This window comes from Uloborus diversus, chromosome 5 (genome assembly GCF_026930045.1).
Source record: "Uloborus diversus isolate 005 chromosome 5, Udiv.v.3.1, whole genome shotgun sequence".
Classification (NCBI taxonomy): Eukaryota; Metazoa; Arthropoda; class Arachnida; order Araneae; family Uloboridae; genus Uloborus; species Uloborus diversus.
The window spans coordinates 100,593,405-100,619,066 of NC_072735.1; the positions used below are offsets into that span (position 1 = coordinate 100,593,405).

The following is a 25,662-nucleotide window of genomic DNA, read 5'->3' on the forward strand; positions in this document are numbered from 1 at the left end:
ACGCTTGGCAGCTCGTACCTTACCACCAGTAACGATTCGGGAGCTTCGATTGGCGCTGCAAGACGAATGGGCAGCAATGCCTCAACAACTCATTGACACCCTCATTCTCAGCATGGGCAGACGCTGTGAAACCTGCCTAGCAATCGGTGAAGATCATATCCCCTACTAAAGACCGGATGTTTCTTGCTAGACCCCCATCACAGGGATGTTTCGGCCTTCATTCGCATTGCGCTCCATGCTACTTTTTCAATAAAGCTTCTTTTTATCCCTTTGATTTCTCTTTTAGTAAGTGTTGCTTACATTACACATGTCCTTACGTATTGGGGATCTTACGGTATTAAATGTGTTGATATGGAAAGCTTTTGTACAAAGTTATATTGAAAAAACCGTCTCGTCCTTAATTTTTGCACACCAGTGTATATATATATATATATATTTTTTTTTTTTGTACAATGAGTGTTTGAAAAGTAAGGCTGCACTAAAAAACTTATAGATTAAAATTGCTATATCGTCGCCTCAGAGCAACAGTGAGATAGCTTAGTGTTAATTCTGAGATTAGATATTTTACTGTTGCTCTGAGGCGACGATATGATGGTTGCAAAGTTTCTGTTAAAAGTAGATAGATAGTCAAAAGTCTTTTTCCTGTGGTTGATTTCAATTTCTTCTAAACAAAGTTCTTTAAGTATTCTTTCTTTTTTTAAATAAGTCGATAAAATGTTTCCGTTGCGAAGATTTAGTAACATTCCAATGTGTGTTTGGTGATCCGACGAGTTGTTATTGAAAATTGAACTACACAGTAAAATAGTGTTACGATGTGAACAATATTTAAGAGGGGTTTTAATATCCGTCCATAAGATTTTAATATTTTTTTACTTATTACATTATATTTTTTTATGTTGAATGTTAATGTGTTCATTTTGTGATTTGAGTTTTTCCTGTTGATGTAAGCTAAACCTCACAAGAGGCTGGTAACAGAATCTTTCGACGCCAGGTGAAAAGATTTTATGAATATCAGAATGATATTAGAATTATAACTCAGCAAAGACGTTTAAAAACCAAAATTTGTTGTTTTTAATTTTTCCAAAAGTTCGTGAATAAAGAAAAATTGATTTTAAACTTTAACGTTTTTTCCTCTACACAGCACGTTTCGAACACATTAAAACTGAATTGAATCCAAATTAAAAATATCATTTTCACTTGTTAGAAAATTAAATTCCTGAACGAAAAATCCTATTTTGTTAATAAAACTCTTCAGAAGGAACTTATTCCCTACGAATTTAATGTTTATTTATTTGATGCTTATAAACATGAACATTTTAAATCAACTACATTACATCAACAACAAAACATCAAAACAAACTTTTTAAAAATGCAATAAGCACCAAAGTATCCTAACATTTATTTATTTTTCATGATATAAGCCTGCAGTTAATTAAAGGCAATAGTAAGTGTTAAGTGATTACGGAACATATTTTACATTAAGAACTGCGAAATTTTATACAAGGTTTCTGGTATATTAAGATACTGCAAAAATAATAATGAAAATAAATAAATAAATAAATAATGGCAAAGTATTATAAACATTTCTAAAATTGCACTCAACTTAACAACACATTTATCTGCATTTTTGACACTCATATATTGTCTAGCTTGAAATAAATTCTACAGAGCCCAAAAAAATTAAAAAATGATTTTGAGAGAAGAAGACTATGATTTAAAGAAGAAATTACATTATGCAATCGACGTGCTCGTTTCGTGATTATGAACTTGAAGCCATCGCTGTATTTGCTGTCATGATGACTTGTACTGAGGGTTAATGGCTCATTGCCATCATGGAAGTAAATATACATTTTATGAACGAGAAAAACTTTTCTCGCTTCAAGCGATTTTTTCGGATAAAGATGAGCTATTGCCCTTAGACCATTGTACTAATCAAATCTTTCCGATTTTCTCCTCAAATCCGCGTTTTCGCTAAATCAAGCTTCTTTATAAGCAAGCTCGAGGATTAGTGACTCATCGCTGTGCTAGAAATAAATAGAAGTTTCATGAATCAGAAAAACATTTCTCACTTTAATCGATTATTTCGGATAAAGGCGAAATATGCTCCCATAGATTTAACATTGTATCGATCAACTCTTTCCAATTCCCACCCTGATTCGGATTTTTGTTAAATCAGGGTTCGTTATAAGCGAGTTCAACTTTATTTTCTACAAAGCATCTTCCTCGTCCGCGGAACAACGCATCAAATCCAAACTCCTCGCAGGTGTTTTTAAAAAAGCAGACAAGTAAGAAAAGTGTAATCATTGCCCACACCCTATCTATTGCTACATTTAAGCGCGTGTTTTGCCGAGAGCAATTATTTTCGTCCTACTTTGCAAGCTTCATCAATCTCGCATGCGTATAATAATAACCTGTTATATCACTTCGTGAAATAATGTTCCTCGAGTCTGCTGTTGCAGACTGTTTCATAAATACGTTTTACTCAGTTTATAAAAGGAGGAAATATAAATGAGATTTGAAATGTGCCCATGAAAGAGTTAAAATATTCTATTTTTTCTGTATTCTTTTTCAAGCCCTTTGATAAGCTAGCGTTAATCACAGCCCACACGGATATAGCAGGGGCTCCTACGACTATTCTTGTTCTATGACTCGTACGATGGTTAATCTTGGAGATAGCAAGTATTTTTTAATCCGCCAAAACTCGAATCCAAATGAGTGACCTGAGAAAAATTTTCTTACACCACCTATTTTTCATGAAAAAGTTTGAAATTTTTTTTAGTTGAAACTATTTATTTTACTATTTATTCTTAACAGCAAATGTTACACAAAATGATAATTTTTGATGAAACAAATAAATAATTTTATGAAGTAAAATGAAATAAAGAAAAAGTGAGAGTGTTTTGTTCAAAATTTGTATTTGAGTATTTTGTTCAAAAGAGAGAAAAGAGAGGGTTGAAAAATATTTTAAAGCTTAATAATTCAAAAGATTCAGCTGCATCTTTGAAGTTCAACTCCCTGTTGTTCTATCTAGCATGCACGGAAACAATTGAGTCATCCACATATATATTTTAAGTTAGTAACTGGGATGAAGTTTTTTTACTCATAAATTCGTTTAGTTACTAAGGAAACTCTTAACTCTACTGATCTATGTAATACTCACGAAAGCAATAGAGACACCCGCCTATATATTTTGAGTCGAAAAATTGGATTAAGCAATTTTCTCCTAAAAATCGTTTAGATGCTAAGTAAATTTCTAATTCTGTTATTCTATTTAACATGCAGAAAAACAATAGAGTCATCCACCTATATATTTTGAGTCAGGAAATGGCATGAAGTAATTTTAATCATAAATTCTTTTAGTTACGAAGCTAACTCTTGACTTAAACGATTCAAATAAAATTCATCTTATACGTTCTGATTTATGCTGTAATCTTTATTTTCAAGTTTATAAGAATCAAATCAAAAACTCACAACTGAACGGGTCATGAAAACGAGAACCAACATAATGTGAAAACAGTTATAACATTTTCGACCAACTGCTGTTTAGGCTCATACGAAATTTAACATGTAAACGAACTGAGCAGAAAAAAAAGAAAAGAAAAAAAAATTTTTTTCATCTACAATCGACGAATTTTATATGCGCTTTCATCATAAGAAGACATGAAATGATAAAATATGTTTGATTTCTTTTGAAAATCCCTATATGTTCCTTCAAAACTTATTTTTTTCTTGACTCTTTATTTTACAACGAGATTCTAATTTCTGAATTTACTTCTTTTTTTTGTACAACATTACTTTCTTCAGGGTTTCATTCCATTTACAAAGGATTTTTCGTGTTCTAATTAAGAAGAGTTTAAAATCAACAGGTGGTAATTAGAAAACGGTTGCAACCTACATTTAAACGAGTCATGACGTAAGGAATTGATTTTTTGAAGAAGAGATGCTTTCTCAACAGCTAGAAATACGCAGCTCAAGAAAAGTCCTTAAGCTTTATTTACTCAGTTACTTTTGATATTTTGACATTGTTATTTTCTTGCGTTCTTCTTAAGTATTTTCTTCTATTTACTTATTTATTTTTAAAAAAAACTTTAAAATTTTTAGGAGTAGTTTTATTGCTAATGAAAAAAAAAAAAAAAAAAAGAAGCAGTACATTATTCGAGCATGAAATGAGCAATAATCTTCAAGGTAATTTCAAAAAGTAATTTATTGCAAATTTTTATAGATTTTAAATTAGACAATGGTTATTTTAAATATACGTAGTCAATCAAAAGTCTGAATATGAAAGTAGTGCAGGTTTGTGACTTAACAATGTATCTTTTTTTTTAAATCAATAATATTACCTTTGGTTAGTTAAGTAAGTTTTAATTTATTGGGCTGATTTAGAAAAGTTTTTTTTAATATTGATTTCTATAATTTTTTTAGCTCAACTTAAAAAAATGAACATGTGTAGTTGCGTTTTTCAGTATAAACTCAGACAATAGTTCCAATGTCAGAAATAATTTAGATGTATTTAAAATAATTGCAAGATGAGCAAATATTATTATTAACAGAAGCAGTCACTAAATAAAACATATACCCACAGACAACCAAATCACATACTTCGAAGCAAATGCTGAATCCCCAATAACACAATTTTTAAGAAACTTAAGAAATTTAAGGAAATTAAATTCAAAGCGCTTTTTTCTGAATTAAATATAGTCTTTGGAAGATTAAAAAGATTTCTTGAGGTTTCATGACATACCTTGCCCAGTTCTAAAATAATATTTACAACAGCATTTACAGTAATATTTACAAACACATTACATAGTGGATACAGCCTTCAAAAATTTTTACTTGATCTCAAATTTGATATCTCTAAATCTATGTTAAAAATTATATATAAAACTTCAAGAACGTTATGTAACATCCTGCTAGTACAACACCTTTCGATAACTGTTGTGATAGTTTCTGCAAATTTTTAACGGTTATTTTGTCCCCTTTTCCATTTCACTATAGAACTTAATTTAGAGTAATTAATTTATAATCTTCTCTTAAAATGTCAAGCAAGTCCTCATTGTCAAGCATGTTCTATTAGGCTTCGCATTGCCTGATTCTTATTTTGAAGCATTTTCTATTCGGTTTCTAACTTAATTTTAAAAAGAAAACAAGGACAGATTAAAACTTGTTGAGATCAAGGTAGAGTTGACCATTTTAGTTTTGATAGTTCTTCTTAAAATCAAGTGAAGTAAATTAACTACTTACTGAGAAAAAATTGTTTATGTAATCAAAAAATTCAAGACAAAATTGTTTTAGGAGCTTGAAGTTCATTAATTTGTACTTGTTATTGGAATGCATGTAATCAACCTTCTTTGAGTCTCTGAAAAAGTTACAGTACACATTTTTATTTAAATATTGCGAAATCATGTAGCTTAGCTTCCAGTTCAACTATGATGTCTGGAGCATGCATCCTGATAGCTGCTGCCTGAAATTTTACCACTATGTCTCAAATTATTATTCCTATTAATGCTTTAATGAATGTGTTAGCATAAGAAATAAGTAGTATTAACAAAAAGTTAATTCTTATTTCTTAACAAATAATAACTTTTAAAAAATTACATACAAATGATTTTAGAAAAATTACTTTTAGGCAGAAATGTTTAGATATTTTATCTAAGCTGCTTATTAGTGAAATTCACAAAATTTAATGCGAAATTCAAATTAGAATCGACTTTAAATATGAATTTAAATCAACTGTTCATTGAAGCAAAGCTTGCATGTCTGAAATCTTTAGTAAATGGAAAAACAGTTTGAATCTAATAGCAATATATCTATTGCAAACTTTAAAAAACTAGTGAAGTGAAACTTTTTTTTGCGAGGGCTTTGAAATTCTGATTGGAAAACAATTGTTTGACGGAAGTGACGTAGTTGTTTTGTATGACGAAAAGTTGCGCATGCGCTCTTCTCGCTTTCTTTTTTACTCGTTATCCAAGGTTACATCTTGCATGTATAGCTATTGTTTATCAACGTACCATCCGTTGAAACACGTGTGTAAAGCAAACTCATTCCAAGTATTGTTTAGTGTTCTTGTTGTTTAAAATCTATATTCATTAAAATATACAATTTTGTTGTGAAAATGTCTGAAACGTCTTGGTGAGGACTCGATCCGGTGTCCGATGGGTTCGAAGCTTAGCTCTGTATCAATTGAATCACTGTAATTATCAGTTAAACTGCGCTGTGCAGCAATATTAGTATGTGTTTGAAAACGATAATTTCTCTTCTTAAGAACGAAGAAGGTAATGTATAGTGACACATATGAAAAAAACTTTGTGTAAATAAATGGATGATAAATGCAATCTATGCTATTCAAAAGTGATTGATAAATAATTAAAATGTTGTCCTGTAGTACAAAAGTTTCCTTTCTATCGTGTGTCTTTACGACACACCTGTTTTTATATTACATAATCTTATCACTGCAGAAATAATATTTGTTCAAACTATTCTAATTCCAGCGTTTTTATTTTAGCCTTCTCATTACGAAGACATGACGTGGTCTCCATCAACCAGACATTTTCGTTCCCCAGGCTCTAGTCCAGAAACATACAGAAGGATTACTCCTGAGAGTGACTTTCCTGACAGAACAAAAGCGTATGAAGATGAATTCTTCAGTGGACGCCGAAGTCCAAGCTTTCCCCGTAGGATATTCAAAGAGTGGAATGATTCTCCAAGTTCAAATCACAGATTTTCTGAAAGACCTCGCATGTTCAAAAGAGTGTTCAAGCCCAGTCACTGGGATGAAGACATTGAATTTGATCGTGATGTTCCAAACCTACGTCGGGTGGAAAGAGAATTTGATAATTTTGACGACAGTAGGCCTTCGTCAAGGAGATTTGATGACGATTTTAGTAAAAGGTTTCGCGATCATGATTTAGGAAAAGACATTGAAGAAGAATTCCAAAAAGCTGAAGGGAGAGTGCATCATATACCAATAATGGTAGAAAGTAGAATGGAAGATTTAAAGTCAAGATTCGGCAAAAATTCACCTCCACCAGATCGCAATAATGAGGAAGATTATTCTGATGAATGGGTTGGTCCTCAAGTACAACGACTAAGAAAAAACTTTGAGCCAGAAAATTCCGGCCTTTCCTCTCGATTTGGTAATCATCGTCATCCACGTGATAGCCATGCAAAGCAAAGAGCTTTCCAAAATACTATTCCAGAAACGTGGGATCCTCATGCTGTCCACACTCTTCCTACCAGAAAAGTTCACAAAAGTTCTCAGAGCTTCGATGATTCAAGACATCCAGTACCACCAAAATCTGTGTTCCGATCTTATTCAGAGACACACGAAGATGTACCCAGACCATCGCAACAGCATTCAGCAGCTTTCCGTTCTCACTCAGACGGCCATTGTCCTAATCAAACATATGTCACCAAAATAGAAGTCAATTTGCCATCTGAGAAAGAAAGGGAAGACCTGCGGGCCAAATACAGCCAAAGGCGAAACGATACATTTGACGAACAGGACAGGAAACGGGCAGAGGATGCGACGCATGTTTCAAAAAACCAAGAAAACGAAGCAAATGAGACGCTCGGTTACGCTCCAGAAGCTACGCAAAGCTCCAAACCAAAAGGCAGAAACAAATTCGACAGTCCAGCTCTTCAGCAAATTGCTGTTGTTTTGCAAAACGTCGAGGATCTGATAGTTCGAGTTGAATCATATAATGGGACAGGCCGTGACAAGCAGTTTCGCTTTCTTGATGAGATGTTAACAAGATGCATGTTACGCTTGGATGATGTCGACACAGAAGGACGAGAAGATGTTCGCAACGCACGAAAAGCGGCTGTCAAGGAAGTTCAATCGTGCATTGATAAATTAGAAGCCAAAGCAGATCAGAGAGAAAGTCAACGCCAACATAGTAATTCTTCCCAACACACGGAATCTGAGAATAATGACCAAACTAATGTAAATACACAAAAATGTATTCCGTTGCCTCCGCCTGAACACTTGATGCCTAAAAGTAGCAACATTGAGAAGAGTGACGATGAGGGAAAAAGTGATAATGAAAAGTCAGAAAAGAATAGTCCAGATGAAACACCAAAAAGTAGCAGTGAAGAAAACGAAGGTAATGAGGAAAAAGTTACGAGTGGTGAAAAAGAAACTGCTCAATCTGGTGATAATGAACAAACAAAATTGTAAAAATTGACAAGCATGAAACACCTTTGCCTTTCAATTCTGTGCAGCACAATAAAAGTTGCCTTAATCTTTGGTAGAATGTAAAACTTGAATATTTTGTTTATCCATCAAAGCAGGTGTAAGTACATTTATCTGTGACGTCTCAATAAATAATAAATTAAATATTTTGCGTTTAAGGAATACATTAATCAATATTTGCCACTTTTTTTTATTATTTTTAAACTCCTTATTTAAGCAAAATTTCTTTCAAAGGAAAATAGAAGCAAGAAATAAGATTGGATATAGAAAAAGTGAGTTTGTTAATCACGAAGAATAGGGGGATCAAGTTTATGTGGGTTAGACAAATGTAAATCTATTTTACTAATGCGTAACCCACTATAAATTTACTTTTCAGATTTTTTAAAACTGATTTAAATATCATACATATAAGTAAAACATACTCTAAATTAAAGTTCAATAAAAGTAAAAAAGAAAAAAAATGAGTAAAATCTGTTCAGTTGTAATTTAAAATTTTACAAAGCTATATCACGTATGAGTTAATATAATGTGATTATTGTATGTATGTACGCATGAAGAAACTTTTTACAGAAGTTTTTCAAAAATGATGCGTTCTTTTTTTCTGTCAAAAACATTGTCATTTTACTTAAAGTTTTAAACGCTCGTTGTTCTAAACTTCAGCAGTTGCTGTTCGTATAATTTATTTTCAGTCAGAGAAATATTGAAATACTGGAATATGAAGTATTTTTCGTAGTTTATTTGTGAATGTATTTTGATAATTTAGCTATTAAATGTATATTTGTTGCAATCTGAGTTACAATCCGTGCAATTTTATGCAGTGTTGGTGAGAATCCAGAAGTGCCATTTCTTAATGTTAACAGTATTGTGTTGCATTTAATAATAATTGATCAAATGAAAGAAATATTCCTGAAAAAATAGAAATACTCTTTTTATAAACATGAGTATTAACTGTCCTTAACATATTTTTATCGTAAGAATTAGGCTATTAAGTTTATCATGATTGCATGTTAAAAGAAGAGTACGAATAATTCAAAATACAATTTGAATTTTTACCATTAGAGAAGACCGGGTACATAGTTGATACATATTTAACATTTTGATTTTTTCTAATTTTTGATACTAATGTTATTCCCCAAATAAGTTTTCAAATAAAACTATATCTGGTTTCCTATCAAGTAATGATTTCAACACCTATGTTGACACAGCTCATTTCACATAAAAAAAAATCTTTAAAATTTTTTCGAAATAACTCTACTCAATGTAGGCTAAGTTGATGCACGTTTCTATAATTTGTACTGCTGACATAATAAGCAACGAAATAAAGTTTCAAAGAGATATTTTTAAAGAGAACCCTCACAAAATGTTGCAATTTATAATCCGTGTTCGATGAATACTGTTAATCTGATCTGTATTAGAAGCAAACATAAATATGGCTATCTTCTATGAATACTTACCCTTTCAAATATATGAAAAGGAATTTCCTTCCCTTGAGGTTTTTTTTTTTTTTTTTGTCTCTTTTAAGCATTTCTGGAAAAAGAAAAAAACAACTAAAAGCGTGTGAGTTAAATTAATATACGGTATCAACTTGACCCAAACAACGTCAATGCGTATTTGTTCTTCAAAATACCAAAGAGAAAATTGGGGGCTGTAGTAAATCCATATCTTAGACAGAATGTTTCTGATATATTAGGGTTAGACGATAGAGGATTTAACGATCTGCATTTAAATCGGAGCTTGCACTCACATACTAACCCAAACAAACTTGAGACCAGCTCATTCCAAATGTCTTTTTACAACATTAAAATCGTATTATGTGATGGTCAATATTTAAAATCGTTTGGAAACTATTTAATTTATACAGTGAAACCCGTAAAGTTGACCACCCTTGTAAGTTGTTCACCTGTCTATCTTGATCACCAATATACACCAAATTTTGCTGAGAATCTTGTAACAAATCCTTTGTAAGTTGACCACCTGTCTAAGTTGACCATTAAAGTACTGCCCCGCAAGTAGTCAACTTACACAGGTTTCACTGTACTAGCAAAGAATACAGTTTTATTTTTATATTCGCCATCGATAGGGTTGCATTGAATGACGAGTTTAACTATTTGAAAAGTAAAGTGCATTCATAGCCGCTTCAAATATTTTTCTAACACTTCGTCGCCCGGAACCTTAAACTAATAATGATCAACAAAATATATATTTCTGATATAAATCCAAATTTTTACGCTCCAACATTTTTCCATCTTTCTATCAATAATTAGTTAGTTGAATAGAATTTTGTTCCTAATGTATTGTACCACGTTGAACAGTTAAGGATTCTTCCGAATTTAATGGTTTAAGTGAACATTAACTTTCTCAAAAACTTAAATTTACCGTAGGATATGAATGTCACGATTTTGGTGCAAACCTAACCTGGCAGCGTCATAATCCTGTGATTAAGATCTGCGTAGCCTTCACAATGCTACCAGGTTAGATTTGACCTTACTTTATATTATTTATGCTCAGTTCAAAAAAATAATAAGAACTTTAATCGTTCGAAATATTAAACGTAAATATAGATGATAAAAGTTGTTCGTTAAATTTTTCGCTTCTGATTCTTACCATTACTGTATATTAAAATGTATATATTTGCCTACCTCTTTTAAGTAAGCGTCTGGTACGTTTATGATTTATTTTCAAGCATTTTTCTATGTGTTTGTTCCATTATTGAACATTGTCTATTTGTTTTTAGCGTGTAAATGTTTTTTGATTCTTTTTACTGTAATATTGCTGTACATAATTCAGTTGTCATTTTAAAGAGACAATGAGGAAATGAAAACCAAACATTGATTCAAAGAGCCCTTTGATGTACTTTCAGAGTAAAATAAGTGCGATCAGTGGTTGAACAGTTCGTAATTTTCTTTTAAATAACTTTTGAAAGTATCTTGCTGTGTTAATTGGAAACGTGGCTCTCAGATGGGAAGTTACGGGAGTTCGATTTGACCTCCCAAAAAGTATTTATTCTACAAATTAGAAAATTGCCCGTCAAGGTATGACGTGGGAAAATTGCCTTTACTTTAACGAAGCAATTGCCTGCTTGGCGAGATTTTGGTAATTGAAATTTCAACCCTAACTCTAGTAGATTAACCCTAAACTCCAGTAGATAACGAAAATGGTTAAGCATTTTTTTATTTCTTCATTCTCCGAAAATTACATTCTTACCAGTAAAACAGTTAAATTGCCGGATATAGTTCAGCCTTGTCAAAAAGAAGCATTACAACATTACCAAAAAATATTATCAAATTATCATGCTATGGCGCGAGCTTCAGATGATGACGTCAGGAGCGTTTCTCGATCAGCGAATTGGCTATTATATCTGTGAGGATTTCGCTGGCAGTTCGGCAAAGTAGATACAGCATTGGAACATTGCGATTTTTTTTTAAACTTCCTTTTTTTAAATGTTGCCTGGTATGCCTTATCATTGAGTTTGGGTGTGGTATGTGTGTATGTTCACATTTTATCATTCGGACAAATTCAGAATTTCATTTGATAAAATGAGAATTCTTCGCTTTCAAAAGTTTAAGTTCAAAGTGCATCTGGTTGGCAATAATAACTTTTTTCTATTCAAATTCAAAAGAGCAAGAAAAGAAAAGAAAGGACGAAAACAGAACATTTGGGGGAAAATGGCAAAAGGTAAAAGAAAAAATGCAATGAAAACAAAGTGGATTCATGATAGACCGTAACCCCAAAATTTAGCAATTTCTATTTATTATTATTTTTTTTAATTACAATACCTACATAAAAGAATGTTTTTTTACTGTACCCAAAGCTGCGAATTTTAATGATATTATGAAATTCTGAAAATGAAACTGTGCTTAAGTTCATTTACTGGTTATATTACCCTATCAATTATTTATCGGCTACAATGAAATGATACATAATACAATAAATCTGTATTATTTCATTTGAGGCTGTTAGTACTAAACCAGCTCAATGCATGAATTATCAAAAATGTATTTTATTTATTGAGTTAAATATATTTATTATTACTATTATTTGTTGTTTCATACTTCTTGGGGTATAGTACTATAACACTATAAAGCAATTTGGATGTGGACTTTAATCCTGGTTGAAAACTGCTAGACCTTTAATGGTTGAAAACTGCTGGGGGAAAAACAGTTTAGTTCGAAAAACGGGTCAATTCATTTTTTTTTCGCTTCTCCTGTTAAATTTTAAAAAGTGGATTGTGTCGGTTTTGCTACTAACGCCTAGTTTAGTCCTGAAACATAGTAAAGAACAAAATAAATAAATAAGAGTAAAAAATGTGGGCTGAACATTTTTATGTAACTTTGCAATGAACGAGAAGAATATGATAAAGAAGTCTCTTGTGTAGAATTGTACAGTTTGCATACTTACGTTGTGTTTTTGAATAAACTTTGTGAATCAAAGAACTTGTTTCTGTCATTTTTTACACTTAAAACTGTTACGAATCTCTGAATTTTACTTATCCTACAAATAAAAAAAACCTATTCTAGTATTTTTTTAATTACTTAAAGCCTGCGGAAAACGTTTGCTTCGGTAAAAAATATTTCATAATAACTGTGCTCGTGCTTTAAGTTTGAAGAAAGTCCGCAGAGCTGAAAACAATTTCCCTTCACCCCGAAAACGAAGACTAGTTTTAGTTCACTAAAACGTGCACAAACAATGTACAGGTTTTTTTTTCATTAGAGAGGCATATTTTGTTTTTAGAAGTTACTTTTAAATGTTAAAAAATGTATAATCACTTAAATTTCAATCTTGGTTATTTAAGATAATTATGATCTGATGCAAAAAATTCAATTTTAGTACACTGGAAAGTAGGCTCGTTAAGTTTAGTTCTACACGGAATTTCGTGTCTTGTTTTTAAATTAATAATTCACAACAAAAAGTAATTGGTTTTAAAATCAACTAACACCTCTCCTCCTATGCTGTTTTGTATCTTACAGGAGTCAACGTCGGTTAACCGTCATTGCATTAGATGATTTTACTACTGATTTAGAAGTAAATGAAATATTTCTATGACAACCATCGGGGAGGAAAATGCCACCGAAAAGTGGTGAGGATTTCTAATATTTTGAAAAGTGTTTTTTTTTTTTTTTTTTTGTTAACGAAACTCTTTTATTATTCGGATTTTTCCATAGATACTGAAGAATAGTGTCTATTGTAAGGAAATTCACTTTTCAGTGCAAAAAATAAAGTAGTGAGTAAAAATACAGCTGCGTACTTTCTTTGAATCGTACTTCTTCATTAAAAAATGTGTTTTCTGTAACTCGAAACAGATGTCTGTCATTGTGATAGCAAAGGTTTTGTCTAACTATATTCAAGTATATTAAGTATCATAAATTTTTTTGATAAACACACAACGGGGTTGTTTCCTTCAGTCAAAAGTAGTACTTTTTATCACTGAAATTGATAGAATAAGCAAAAAAAAAACAAAAAAAACATGAACCCAGAAAATATTTTCATCTTCCCAACAGTTATTGAACAAGGCGTGGTCTTGATGACGTCACAAATGATGCACTTTGCCGCATCTTTCTACCGCGATTCCACGTTATGATAATCAAGAAGCGAATTAAAGTTGCTCTCTACGCTTGCTATCAACCCTCTATCGTTGCCAATACACGTGAGTAAAGATGCGTATTAAATATTTTGCTCTGTGAATGCCAACACAGAATGGCATTTCATCATTTGTGATGTCATCGGACAGAAGCATAAACATTGAAAGCGCGCCGATTTAAGTATTTTTTTTTTTAAATATTAAACTTAAATAAATTGTTTAAAAAATGGTCAGATCCTATGTTTTTTAGCATGCTCTTTCTGAAAAAAATACTTTTAAAATTTTGGAAACGACCCCATTCCAATAGACAGTGTCAACATAAATAATACACATTGCAAAAGAGTCTGAAGTAATTTCTATCACTGAGAGTTTGTGAACTAATTTGGTAAAATTTAGTCTAAGATAAAAGGTCAGTTTTTTTTCAGTTTAGGACTTCGTATCAAACGACACAGTGTCATTTAGACCAACAAATACGAAAAATATATCATACGCCTGAAATAAATTGAAAATGATTGAAATAATTTAGAGGCCTGTTTTGGTTTAACTCACAATTGTCAAATCTTTGCTCTAACAGCCGCACCCGTACTTCTGCTCGTGCTCTAAGTTGCAAAACAATAATTTGAGCTCATAGAAATTTCAACAAAATTAAAAACAGAATATGTTTCTTTAACTCAAATATTCTCACGTAATTTTTCCCAAGCTCCAAGCGTACTCCTTGAAGTAACAAGAAATCCTGATATAATGACGACAAATGTCCCTCAAAACCCTTCCTCCAAAGAAAATAACATTTTTTTTCAACACATGTTAATCATACATGTCATTCAAAGGCACCGTTACAATGCGTTTAAAGCTAATTAATAAACTAATAATTCATTCAATACAAAAGAAATTGCCAATAAAAAAAATCAATAAATAACAAATATCAAAGTAAATAACTAAAAAAAGATAATGAAAATAAACACTAAATTTATGCATGCAAAAACAACAGACGATAATTTTAAATTCGAAAGAATAAATATTATCGTCTGTTTAATTCGAAAATTGATTCAATGGACAAGCAGAGAAGGATTACGTGGCTCGCTATCTATCAAACGCAAATATAATAGATTTTGACAAAAGTCTGGCATTCGGCAATTTTTATTGTGCTCAATCCAAATAAAGTGAAAATCCCCCTGTCCAAAGAACAATTAGAATACGAATTACAATAAGAAGGAAATGAAAATTCAATTTGCTACTGAAGAAAACAGAATTTAGTTGAAGTATGTGTTGCAATTACAGCAAAATGAAAATCTTCCTCCCCAAAAGAAAAAGAATGTAATTATAATATAAAAACCATCGTATGAACAATTAGTGTAGGAAAAGTACTAAGTCGTTGAAGGAAACATTATTTATCTATTTATTTATTTTTTGACTATTTAAAAATTTGAACTCTTTTCATATGTCACAAAAGGATTTAATCTCGAGGGTGCTCAGGGCTCAAACGTTTCCTTCATATCCCTGTAAATCAAAAATCCGTCGCGGCCCGGGAAGAATTTTTCCTCCTTAACCCATTTTTTCGCCATTCTACCATTCCATTATTCAAGACCTGTGAATCCCCTTTGGTTCTGTGGTGAAAACTTATGAATTATTTACTCTTCAGCCTTTTAAAAACTTTTAAATAAGTGAAGTGATTTGCTTAGCACGCAGAAATTTTATTTCACTCTCCTATCTTAAAGATGCATTAAATCATTCATTTAAATAACATAAGCACCTGAGAGTAATAAAAGCATTAAATATTCATCAAAAGAAAACAAGTTTGTTTCGATAAGAAATGGACTTCTGTTTCAGATACATCAAATCCAGTTGGAAATTTGACTATATTTCGAATGCGGAAGATAAAATTTGATCACTGGCGTCAAATTACTGCATTTAAAGATAACTCCCATGACTAGATAATAAAACAGCCCTAAACTTTCTGCAATCAATGTGGTAGGGTTAGAATATCGTCGAAGTAGAAACTCGTTTATTTTTTAAAATTATTTTCTGAAAAGGATTTTTTTTATCCAGTTTGCTTTTTGTGTTGATAATGCGCTGCTAGAATTAGAAAAATACTGCTACTGAACCCGTTTGTAAAATGAGTATAGAAGTAGTCTATTAAATCAATGTTTAGGAATGTTTTGTACAGAGGCACCGGCTTTTTTTTTTACCCTATAGGGCCGCATCTCATATTTAAATGAAACTCACAGGCCAAAAGACATAGAAACTTCAAATACATGTTTGTAAATTTTCTAAATAACATCGGAAAACATGGAAAAGGGGGAAAAAACTGTAAAGTACGATTTATCACTAAAGGGTGCGTATAGTATTAATACTCATTTTGCAACTCTTTCAGAAGTCAATTTCTGAATATATTTGGCTCCACACGTGTTACATTGTGACTACTTGCATGTATCTAGGTAGCTCTAAAATCGACGCTCAGATAAAAAAAGTTCAACAATGGCGAAATGTAGAAATAATTTGATAGGCTACGACGTGGCAGGCCGGAGATGTTTCAGACGGTTTCAGTTATTTTGGTTGGTTTGTGAACAAGGATTCCCAACTGGTGGACCCCAGGTCGCAAGCGGCCCACGAAGCTTTTCGGGAAAATCATTCGCAGCATTAAGTTACAGGTTCGTACGTAATAAAAATAGTTTTTGAGAAAATCCACATCTGTTTCAGTATTTATTAATGAATACTGAAACAGATGTGCTATAGGAGGTACTTTCAAAATTCGGATATGTTTCATAAACGAAATAGTTGGCACTCTTCCATGACAGTGGTTGGAGTGGATACAGTTTTTGGTGGTTATGAGCTGACAATCTCAATTTTTGCATTGACTATTTGCCTTTAGATAAGTGATTTTTTCCTTCAATTTTTAACGTTCTTTACAATGCTCTATCCCCCAATCCCTACCCTCTTGAAGAACTATTTTGGTCACTGCTATACTTATGTTGCGGTCCATCACCGAACCTTTGCTTGCAGCTGCGGCCTTCTAACACTTAAACTGGAAACTCCTGCTTTAAAATGTGATTTTCAGCAGTAATGTATAAATTAATATTTGAAAATAAGAGTGTTCCCTTACCTGCAAGTTGGATGTGATAGAATTGTAAAACAAAATAACTGCAAACTGATTACAAGAGCTAAGAAAAGCATCTTTCTTCCGACAATAACTTTTTCCTTACTATAAATTAACAATGAGGTTAGCTATATGATGGTACCAATCACTCGCTTTTAATTCTGTTCGATGTAGAGATATTTGGGTTAGCGAGACTATCAGATGAGCATCATTCCCGATTTTTTCCCCTCATTGAAGAAAACGTGGGAACGAAAACATGTTCTACGGGGGTTACTTGCATAAGAATCTTCGGTTATTGCGACAATGAACTTCCCATACTTCGAAGAACAAACTCTTTATAGTACAAAAAAATCCATTTTTCTTCAAATTATTGACAGTATAAACTTGGCTGCGGAGTCGGAGTCGGACTGATTTTGGCGTATAGTCGTCGAAGTCAGGAGTTGAAGGTTTAAAGTTTCAAGAGTTGGGGTAGGTCATTTTCCCAAAGTCCGCAACTCTACCAGAGATTGTGGAGTAGGGTGGTTCAAAAAAATTTTTTTTTTCAGCTAGAGTCCAGGACGCCCCCTATTTTTTCTATGTTGTAAAAGTTTTAGCTTCTAACTCAAATTTTAAGAGGGCGCTCAATGACCCGTTAATTTAACATTAGCCGTAGCATAAAAAATGCCACAAATTCAAAAACATTTAATTTCCCCAATTGTTTTTTTTTTTTTTTGTAAATAATTATTTTATTGCAATGTATATGCATATTACTAGTGTATATTATAATATGTAACATTGATTTTTCAGTTCAACGTATTTTTTTAATCCCCCTCCCCATACGTATGAAGTTTGGGGGAGGGGGTTGAGCACCCTCTTTCAGTTGAAATAGGAAGTTAAAATTTTTCCTGTATATTACTACTTACAAGTCTAAAAATATTGAGGGGTGTCCCGTTATCTAGGAGAAACTTTTCTTTTACATGTATTTTTGAACCACTCTATTGTTAAGTCGGAATCAGAGTCGGACTGATTTTGGAGTAAAAGAGTCGGAGTTGAATCTTCGAAAATTTCCGGAGTCGGAGCTGGTAATTTTCCCTCCAACTCCGCAGCCCTGGAAATAACTCCACATTTCTGACAAAAAAAATCTTAAAAAAGAACTAATCACAAAAATTTTCGCAGAAGGTTTCTTGCGGATTTTTCAAAAATCGTTTGCTGCTACGTATTTCAAATTCTTCGCCCCGAAGGCCGCACTTATTATTAGCTCTCCCTGTAATTAGAGAACAACGTAGGCGTCACTCAACTCACTGCTACTCCGGCAGGAATAATTTCTTTTCCTAGACACCTCCTCTGACATGTCTAAGGATAGGAAAGTTTGTTTACGCTTCTGCTGCCAACATTTTTGACTTTTTGAATGGTGGAGGCTTTATTTTTTCATTTTTTCTCAGGAGAAGTGCACGTCTTGGTTTCTTTTCCTACAGAATGAAACGAGGTTTGTGTCTGAATTAAAGGGGTCATTGGGCAAGTCGGAGTCGCATTTCAGCATGAAAATAGAAATTTTTCAACGTTTTCAGTCTGAGCAGTTATTTTGATTTATTTACTTAACTGTTTGTACTTGGTAACACTTAGAAAAAAAGTAAGTTAGGTAATAGAAGAACAATTAATACCTTCATGGATAGCATTAGTTTATTACCATTTTTTTCAAATATTGTTTGATATGAGGTCAGATAATTTTATTTGTAAAATTTATCACTTTACAGAAAAATTAATTTTTTTAGAGTAATTAAACTCGAGTATAAATTTTTTAGTTCTCACGTACTTACTTGTTTCCGTCTACCCTTTTCGCCAAAACCACAACTTCGCCTAACGCGCGATAGACTATTAATAATGGAGTCGTCAAACTTTCGTTGCTCGTTTTGGAAAATTTTCAGATGAGGAGTTTTGGATAGAGTTTATGATCTTCAATTTCATTTGGCGATATCTTAGGTTTTGAAGGAAATGATCGACGGAATAAGATTCCAGTAACAATTTTTTCACTTGTTAATTTCTTTTCCATCTTAACAGAAATAAATGTATGTTTTTGTTAAGATCAGTTAACTATTTCAAAGAAGAAATTTGTACGATCTTGCACTGGTAAACTTGTTTCCAAAGCAAAAGCAGATCAGCTAGACGACATTTAGAATCAGACAAAGTGCAGACTATAAAAGTCATTTCGAACAACTGGAACTGCTCTTAGAAAATGCAGTAGCAGTAGATCATGTGAATATTACGATTAAGAAAACGTCAAATTCACTACTCAAAGGAAACTCTTATAGATGCATCGGATCTTCAAATTTGGATATAAGTGTTCATCAGAAAGTCAGAGACTATAGGGAAAGCTAGGGAGGTTCGACTCGCTTTTCAAATACATTTTCATATTAAAGTACGAAAAACAACGTTAAAAAAGCACAAATTTGCCAGTCACAGCAGACACGTGTTTCAGCGTTACAGGGAACGCCTTTTTCAATGCAAAAAGTAATGAGCTTATGGATGAAAAGACATCCGACAAAAGCTAAGAGCAGGTAAGCATACAGCTTAAAAGATAAAAATAGCGGATTAGCCAAACACCAATGAGAAAATTATAAACCGATCAGGAACCAATAGGAATGCAAGCAAAGGCCAAGAGCTTTCTCTTAGGTACGGAACCCAGAAAGAAAGAATTCAATTGGACAAAGATTAAGCCGAAGCTGGTATTTATTTATCTCACATTTTTATATATTTTTTTGACCGGCAGAAAATTTTCAAATTAGCATTGTTTGTTTTATTATGATGTCTGGCAACTACTTAAATTATTATTTTGTATTTAAATTATATATTGCCTATTTTTTATTAGTTATTTTTCAAGGCTGTTTAAACTGGATCAAACTTCTTCACTTAAGGAAAGGTTGGTCCGCAGAGGTTAAAAGTTGGAAATAGGATGCTGAAACAGTTTCATGTCAGATTAGAATCTATTACAAGGTGCCGGCAATAATTACATATAAGGAAATACTATAAATTGTTAAATAAATTTAATTTGAATCAGTCGAGATTATGATTGTTAGAAATGTCAGAGCCAAATTTCATTTTCAAAGCACTATTTGTGCCTCTACTGATCATTGGGTGAGAGAGCTTAACAACATCTGTTTTGGACATTGTTACATTTTCTTTTTCAAGACAAGTAAATCTGAAGCCACATGCAACAGATCTTGGGAGAAAATTTATAGAAAATGCAATTCTATTTACTTTCATGGAGCAACCAATATAACGTAAAAAGGTTTAGTTGTTGAAATATTTTATTGAAAATCTCCAATTTCAATAATACTACAACAGTTGTTTGGAAGTCTTTTGAACTAATCACCAACATCACTTAAGATGTGAAATTTTTCTGAAAAAAAAATCAAATCTTTTGTTTGTTTCTTGGTCTTTTTCTTGCTATTAAAAAAATAATCTTTTAAGTATACTGCTATTTTTTCGATACAACGTATCTTTAACAACAGTGAAAGTCCTTGATTTGGTACGTTTTCTACCACGTTTGATTTTTACAGGTCCTTCTTTTATTGATTTTCATATTATAAAAGAAAAGGTACTTCGTCGCAATAAAACAAAGACTAGGCAATAATTGAGGAATGTTCAGATTGGTTGAGTATTTTAAGTTTTCTAATAAATGAGATAAGCAAGTTTCTGTCGTGTTTAGTTTGATCAGAGTAATGCATTGACCGGTATTGCTTCAAATGATTATCAAGTGACTGGTTGCAAGTTAAAAACAAAAAACTTCCCTCATTTGAATTACTAACATTTATGTTTAAAACTATTTAGATGTTGTAAGCAGTGTACAAATTGTCACCCCATCAAATTAAACCAAATGGGGAGTTTTGAACCGGATCAAATCACTCAGAATTGACGTGGATTAAACCTCTCTAAAAGTCATTTTAGAAAAAACAATTAAAAACTCTTTAATGTAAAAAGTGAAAGTAAAAATGATTATTCAGGCTTTTTGCATATTATTATGAGTACAAAAATGACACAATTTAGTTTTGCGTACATTAATGACGAAAAATACAGGAGAGATGAACTTGCAAAATGAACAAATAAATAAAAACAAAAAAACTTACTTCTTTGACTTAAACAGACATCACATATGACTGTTCCTTGATTCTACTTCAAAATGCCTAGAAAATAGAAACAACTTTTAATTCTACTTGTTATCGTACTACCGTATAATGCTCATCCATATAAATAAAACAGAGAATATATACTATGTGTGTGTGTGTGTATGTTCCCTATACAAATCAAAGTTTTCGTCGGATCTCGACCAAATTTGGCAAGGAGGTACTTGGGTACCCGAGAAGGAACGTAGGGGAGGGCGGGGGGGGGGGGGGTTCGAACGCCAAAAAAGAACCGAATGATTCGAATTTTAATTTTAGGACCCGAAAATGGCTCTTTCTTCCCGAAATAATTATTCGATTTCTTTGATTCAAGTCCCATTCGAAATCCCGCAAAAAAATCCCATAGGGTTCATTCACATCCTTCGAATTTCAAAGCAAAAAGGCTCCAAAATCACTGGAAAAAAATTTAAAGCACTTTTAAGCCTAATGGAACTCCATTTTCATATCGCGAGATTTCATTTTAAATTATCGTGAATGAAACCATTCAGAAGGTTAAGATAAAAGGATCCCAAGGTTGCCACTTTTTTTTCTTGACAATGACTAAATAAAATTTTGTTAGGTTTTGAGTTAAAAAATTCCCATTTTTGGTTATTATTTGGCGAGTTATCATCTTTTTTTGTGCAAAGTCGGGCAATGCAGCTAGTTAGTTAAATAAAAGTTGAAATCGGAGTGAGATAGAATGAGTCATACCTTTCTAGTTTCCCCTACATTATTTATAATGCCAGCGAAGTATTCAGAAAAACAATTCAAAGAATAACGAAAATAATGTTTTGCGTTGCATACAATGTGCAGAAAAAAATTGTTACAAATTCTGTAAATAATAATTATTGTAGTAACGTAACCTGTAAATAGTTTCCCGTAATGAATATACAACCCCAATACATTCGGCTAAAGTATACGATTCCCCCCCCCTTTTTTTTTTTTGTTCATTGATAAAATTTGATAACGGTCTACTGTTTTCGAGAAGCATTTGGAATCTTGTGGAATATTTGAGAGATTTCTTTCGATGTTTATAAAAGCGTCCCGCGTGATAAAAAGTGAGTTTTCGATTGAGAATTTATACTGAGAGTGTATTAGCTCTGTTTATTGCGAGGCATTTCGCTGTGTTGTTTTCGTATTTGGAAGTAAATATGTGTGTAACCGTTGAGTTTACGGTGTTGAGTGATACTTGTTTAATTGCTGATGATTAATTTAGCAGTTGTTGACGCTCTTTCCTGTACATAGTGTAAATAAATTTCATGTATTTTTAATCAAGAACTGTGTCGTCCTTTCAAGAAAGTCGGAAGCCGCACCGGATCCGTTACAATATTTTAACTCCTAAAATACCCTTAGATTTTATAAAATCTTGTTTTTAATTCCAGTAGAAAGGCCATAAATAACGATCTACAATGGCCGAATATGCTTTAAAATGATCCTCAACAAGAGGCATCAGGCGAGCAGAGAAGAAAGATTTAAAAAAAAAAAAAATGCAATGAAAAATTGCAAATATGTGCCTTGTCGTACTTTTTCTTTTAACAAATATTTTTTACTGTCTTATTTTTATATCAATTACAGAGAAAAAAAGCATCAGTGAAAAAAAGAAATTTAATGATCAAAATGTTTACGGACATTTTTAAAAACTAATTATTTTTCAGGTTATAAGTGTCAACGCAAGAAGCTTATAAATATATAAAAAAGTTTATTAGATTTAAATGTGAAGTATTTACTTTCATAACTGTTCAATAAAATGTCTGATATGTCGTAAACAGCGTTTTATTTCCAATGAAATATCGTTTTAGGGTTTGATCAAAATTAATCAAATTTCTCTTCTGATCCTTTTTAAAAATTAGAAGAACAAACTACCCTTTCTTATGTAATCTGTTTATTGCACCAGAATCAATGACAAAATGCGAATCATGGTAAGTCCTTCCAAAAAATTAGGGATACTCATCCCCTCCAAAAGCAATGATACTCCTTCAAATGTGACGAAGACCCCCAACAATGACATCCCCTCCCCCCAAAAGAAGAAAAATGCCTCATAAACGAACATAAATATTTGGATGGCGCAGTCAGCGCCATGACCCCTCTGGTGTGCATTCCTGGGCAGGGCTGTGGAGTCGGAGTCAGAATAGAGGAATCGGAGTCGGACCGATTTTGAGACAAAGGAGTCGGAGTCGGGTGTCGAAGGTTTAAAATTTCAAGAGAGTCGGAGTCGCTCATTTCCCCCCATAATCCGTAAATCTACAAGTGCTTGCGGAGTCGGAGTCGGAGTACGACTAATTTTGGGATAAGAGAGTCGGCATCGGGGTCGAAGGTTCTAAAATTGCTGAAGTCTGAGTCGGAGTCGGTCATTTTTCCTCACACTCCGCAACCCTGCTCCTGAGCCCTGAATAAATGACACTCGTCTGCAAATATTTTATGCTGAACCTCGGAATAAGCAAACTTCAAACAGAAATAACTTGACTATTTCCGTTTGATTGCTGTAAATTGGAGTTAAACGAAATAACGTTAGAAATAATTTCTTGTAATAAAATAATATTATATATATACAGTGCTGCCCAAATTATTAGACTAAGACTGTTTTAAAAGCAAATTTTTATTGATTACATAACTATAGACACATTAACGAACAGTGAAATAATTCATAAATACACCGTCAGCTCAGTCATTTCCAGCCGAGGACTGCAGTTTCGTGCTTATTAGCACTCATCAGCCCGGCATAGGAAAGTGACTGAGCTGGAGATGGAAAACCTCTTATGGAAGCCAAGAGGCAAACAAACTGGTAGCTAATGTAGAATTAGCAGACCAGACCGAGTGACCGAAGCAATGGTTCGGTTCAACTCGAAATTGATGCAAGGCATGGTATATTCAGTAAATTACCGCCCATTAGCCAGGGCTAAAGCAGAAATACATGAAATACACCGCCAGCTCAGTCATTTCCAGCCGAGGACTGCAGTTTCGTGCTTATTAGCACTCATCAGCCCGGCATAGGAAAGTGACTGAGCTGGAGATGGAAAACCTCTTATGGAAGCCAAGAGGGCCAAACAAACTGGTAGCTAATGTAGAATTAGCACAGACCAGCCGAGTGACCGAAGCAATGGTTCGGTTCAACTCGAAAATTGATGGCAAGGCATGGTATTCAGTAAATTACCGCCCATTACCAGGGCTAAAGCAGAAATACATGAAATACACTGCCAGAGTCCTCGGCTAATGCTGAACTGAACACTAAAGATACCACATTTACCTACTGTGTTGTCACAGCTACATTTCAACAATTTTAGTTTACATTTGAGCTTGATGCCGGAGTGTTAAAAAAGCAGGGAGAAGTCTATTCTGATAAATCTTGGAAAACGCATATGCCAGTGCTAAGGTAGACGAAAATAAAATAAGGTTTCAGTGTGTGGTCTTGGTTTGACATTGACAAACGAGAGACAAAAAATACAGAAACTCGATCTGTTTGAATGACAGGGGATTTTCTAACTATTTTACATTGGGATTATTATAGTGTCGTTTTTCGGCGCCGGAAGCCATTTGTTAGGTGTCTGAGCTAAGTGACACCATTTTTTTTTAATTTAAAGTGCTGTTTCGTCAACATCAACGTAAGAAATAAAAACAAACAGTTGAATTGCTTGCTTGTTTAAATAGATTTTAACGATTGTTGAACTGAAAACTTAAAACTAAATTTAAATTTATTTAAATTGTAAATCATTCTATATAAATAAAGCGAAGAATATATATGTATATACATATATGTGTGTGTACATATATATATATATATATATATATATGTGTGTGTGTGTGTATGTTCCCTATACAAATCCACAGTTTACGTCGAATCTCGACCAAATTCGGCAGGGAAGTACTTCGGCAACCGAGAAGAAACAAGGGGGGGGGGGGGGTCGAAAGCCAAACAAGAACCTAACCGTTCGGATTTTAATTTTAAGGCCCGAAAATGGCATTAACTCACTCTTTCTACCCGAAATAATTATCTGATTAGTTCGAATTTAGCGCCATTCGAAAGCCCGCGAAAAATATCCATGAAATTGAATTAATTCCTTCGAATTTCAAAAACGCCAAGGCTGCGTAAAATCACCGGGGAAAAATTTAAAAGCATTTTTAACCCTAATGGAACAGAGTTTCATATCAGAAAATTATTGTTCGCGTGATCTCATTTTAAATTAAAGTGAAAACAATTCATACGGTTGTCACTTTTTTTTTCGACTGTGACTAAATAAAATTGTTTTTGTTTCGAGGTAAAAATTTTCCCTTCTATTTGTTATTCGGCGATTAGTTTTCTTTCCTTTTTTTTTAAAAAGGATTTTAGTAGTATTTATGGAGGGTTGCGTTTAATTTCTTCGGGAATTTTTGATTTGCCGTTTTTTTTTTCTTTGAGAATTATTATTTTGACAGAAAATCAGAAAATTTGAAAGTATTTTTTACATCTAATCAAAGCCTGATTGTTGAACGCGCATCACTTGACATAATTTTCATTTTCGAGGTAGACCGTGCAAAGTCGGGCAACGCAGCTAGTATATATATATAACATTGATTTTATTAAAAGTTGACTGATTCATTCCAGGAGAAAATTTAAGGGACCTAGAATGTTACGAATACAAACCCAAATAAATAACACTGCAAATACGAATGCAAAGGTGATGAAGTA

At 32.8% G+C, this 25,662-nt stretch overlaps 1 protein-coding gene across 1 annotated transcript in view; it reads left to right on the forward strand.

The window, feature by feature from the left end:
* The window catches only part of LOC129222752 (BAG domain-containing protein Samui-like), a 40,989-nt gene extending 32,317 nt beyond the window's left edge, over positions 1–8,672 (forward strand). Inside the window, exon 2 of the mRNA XM_054857282.1 lies at positions 6,503–8,672. Within this exon, the coding sequence (XP_054713257.1) occupies positions 6,503–8,176 (1,674 nt within the window). The 3' untranslated portion in view covers positions 8,177–8,672. The remainder of the gene's footprint in view (positions 1–6,502) is intronic.
* Positions 8,673–25,662: the final 16,990 nt, after the last annotated feature.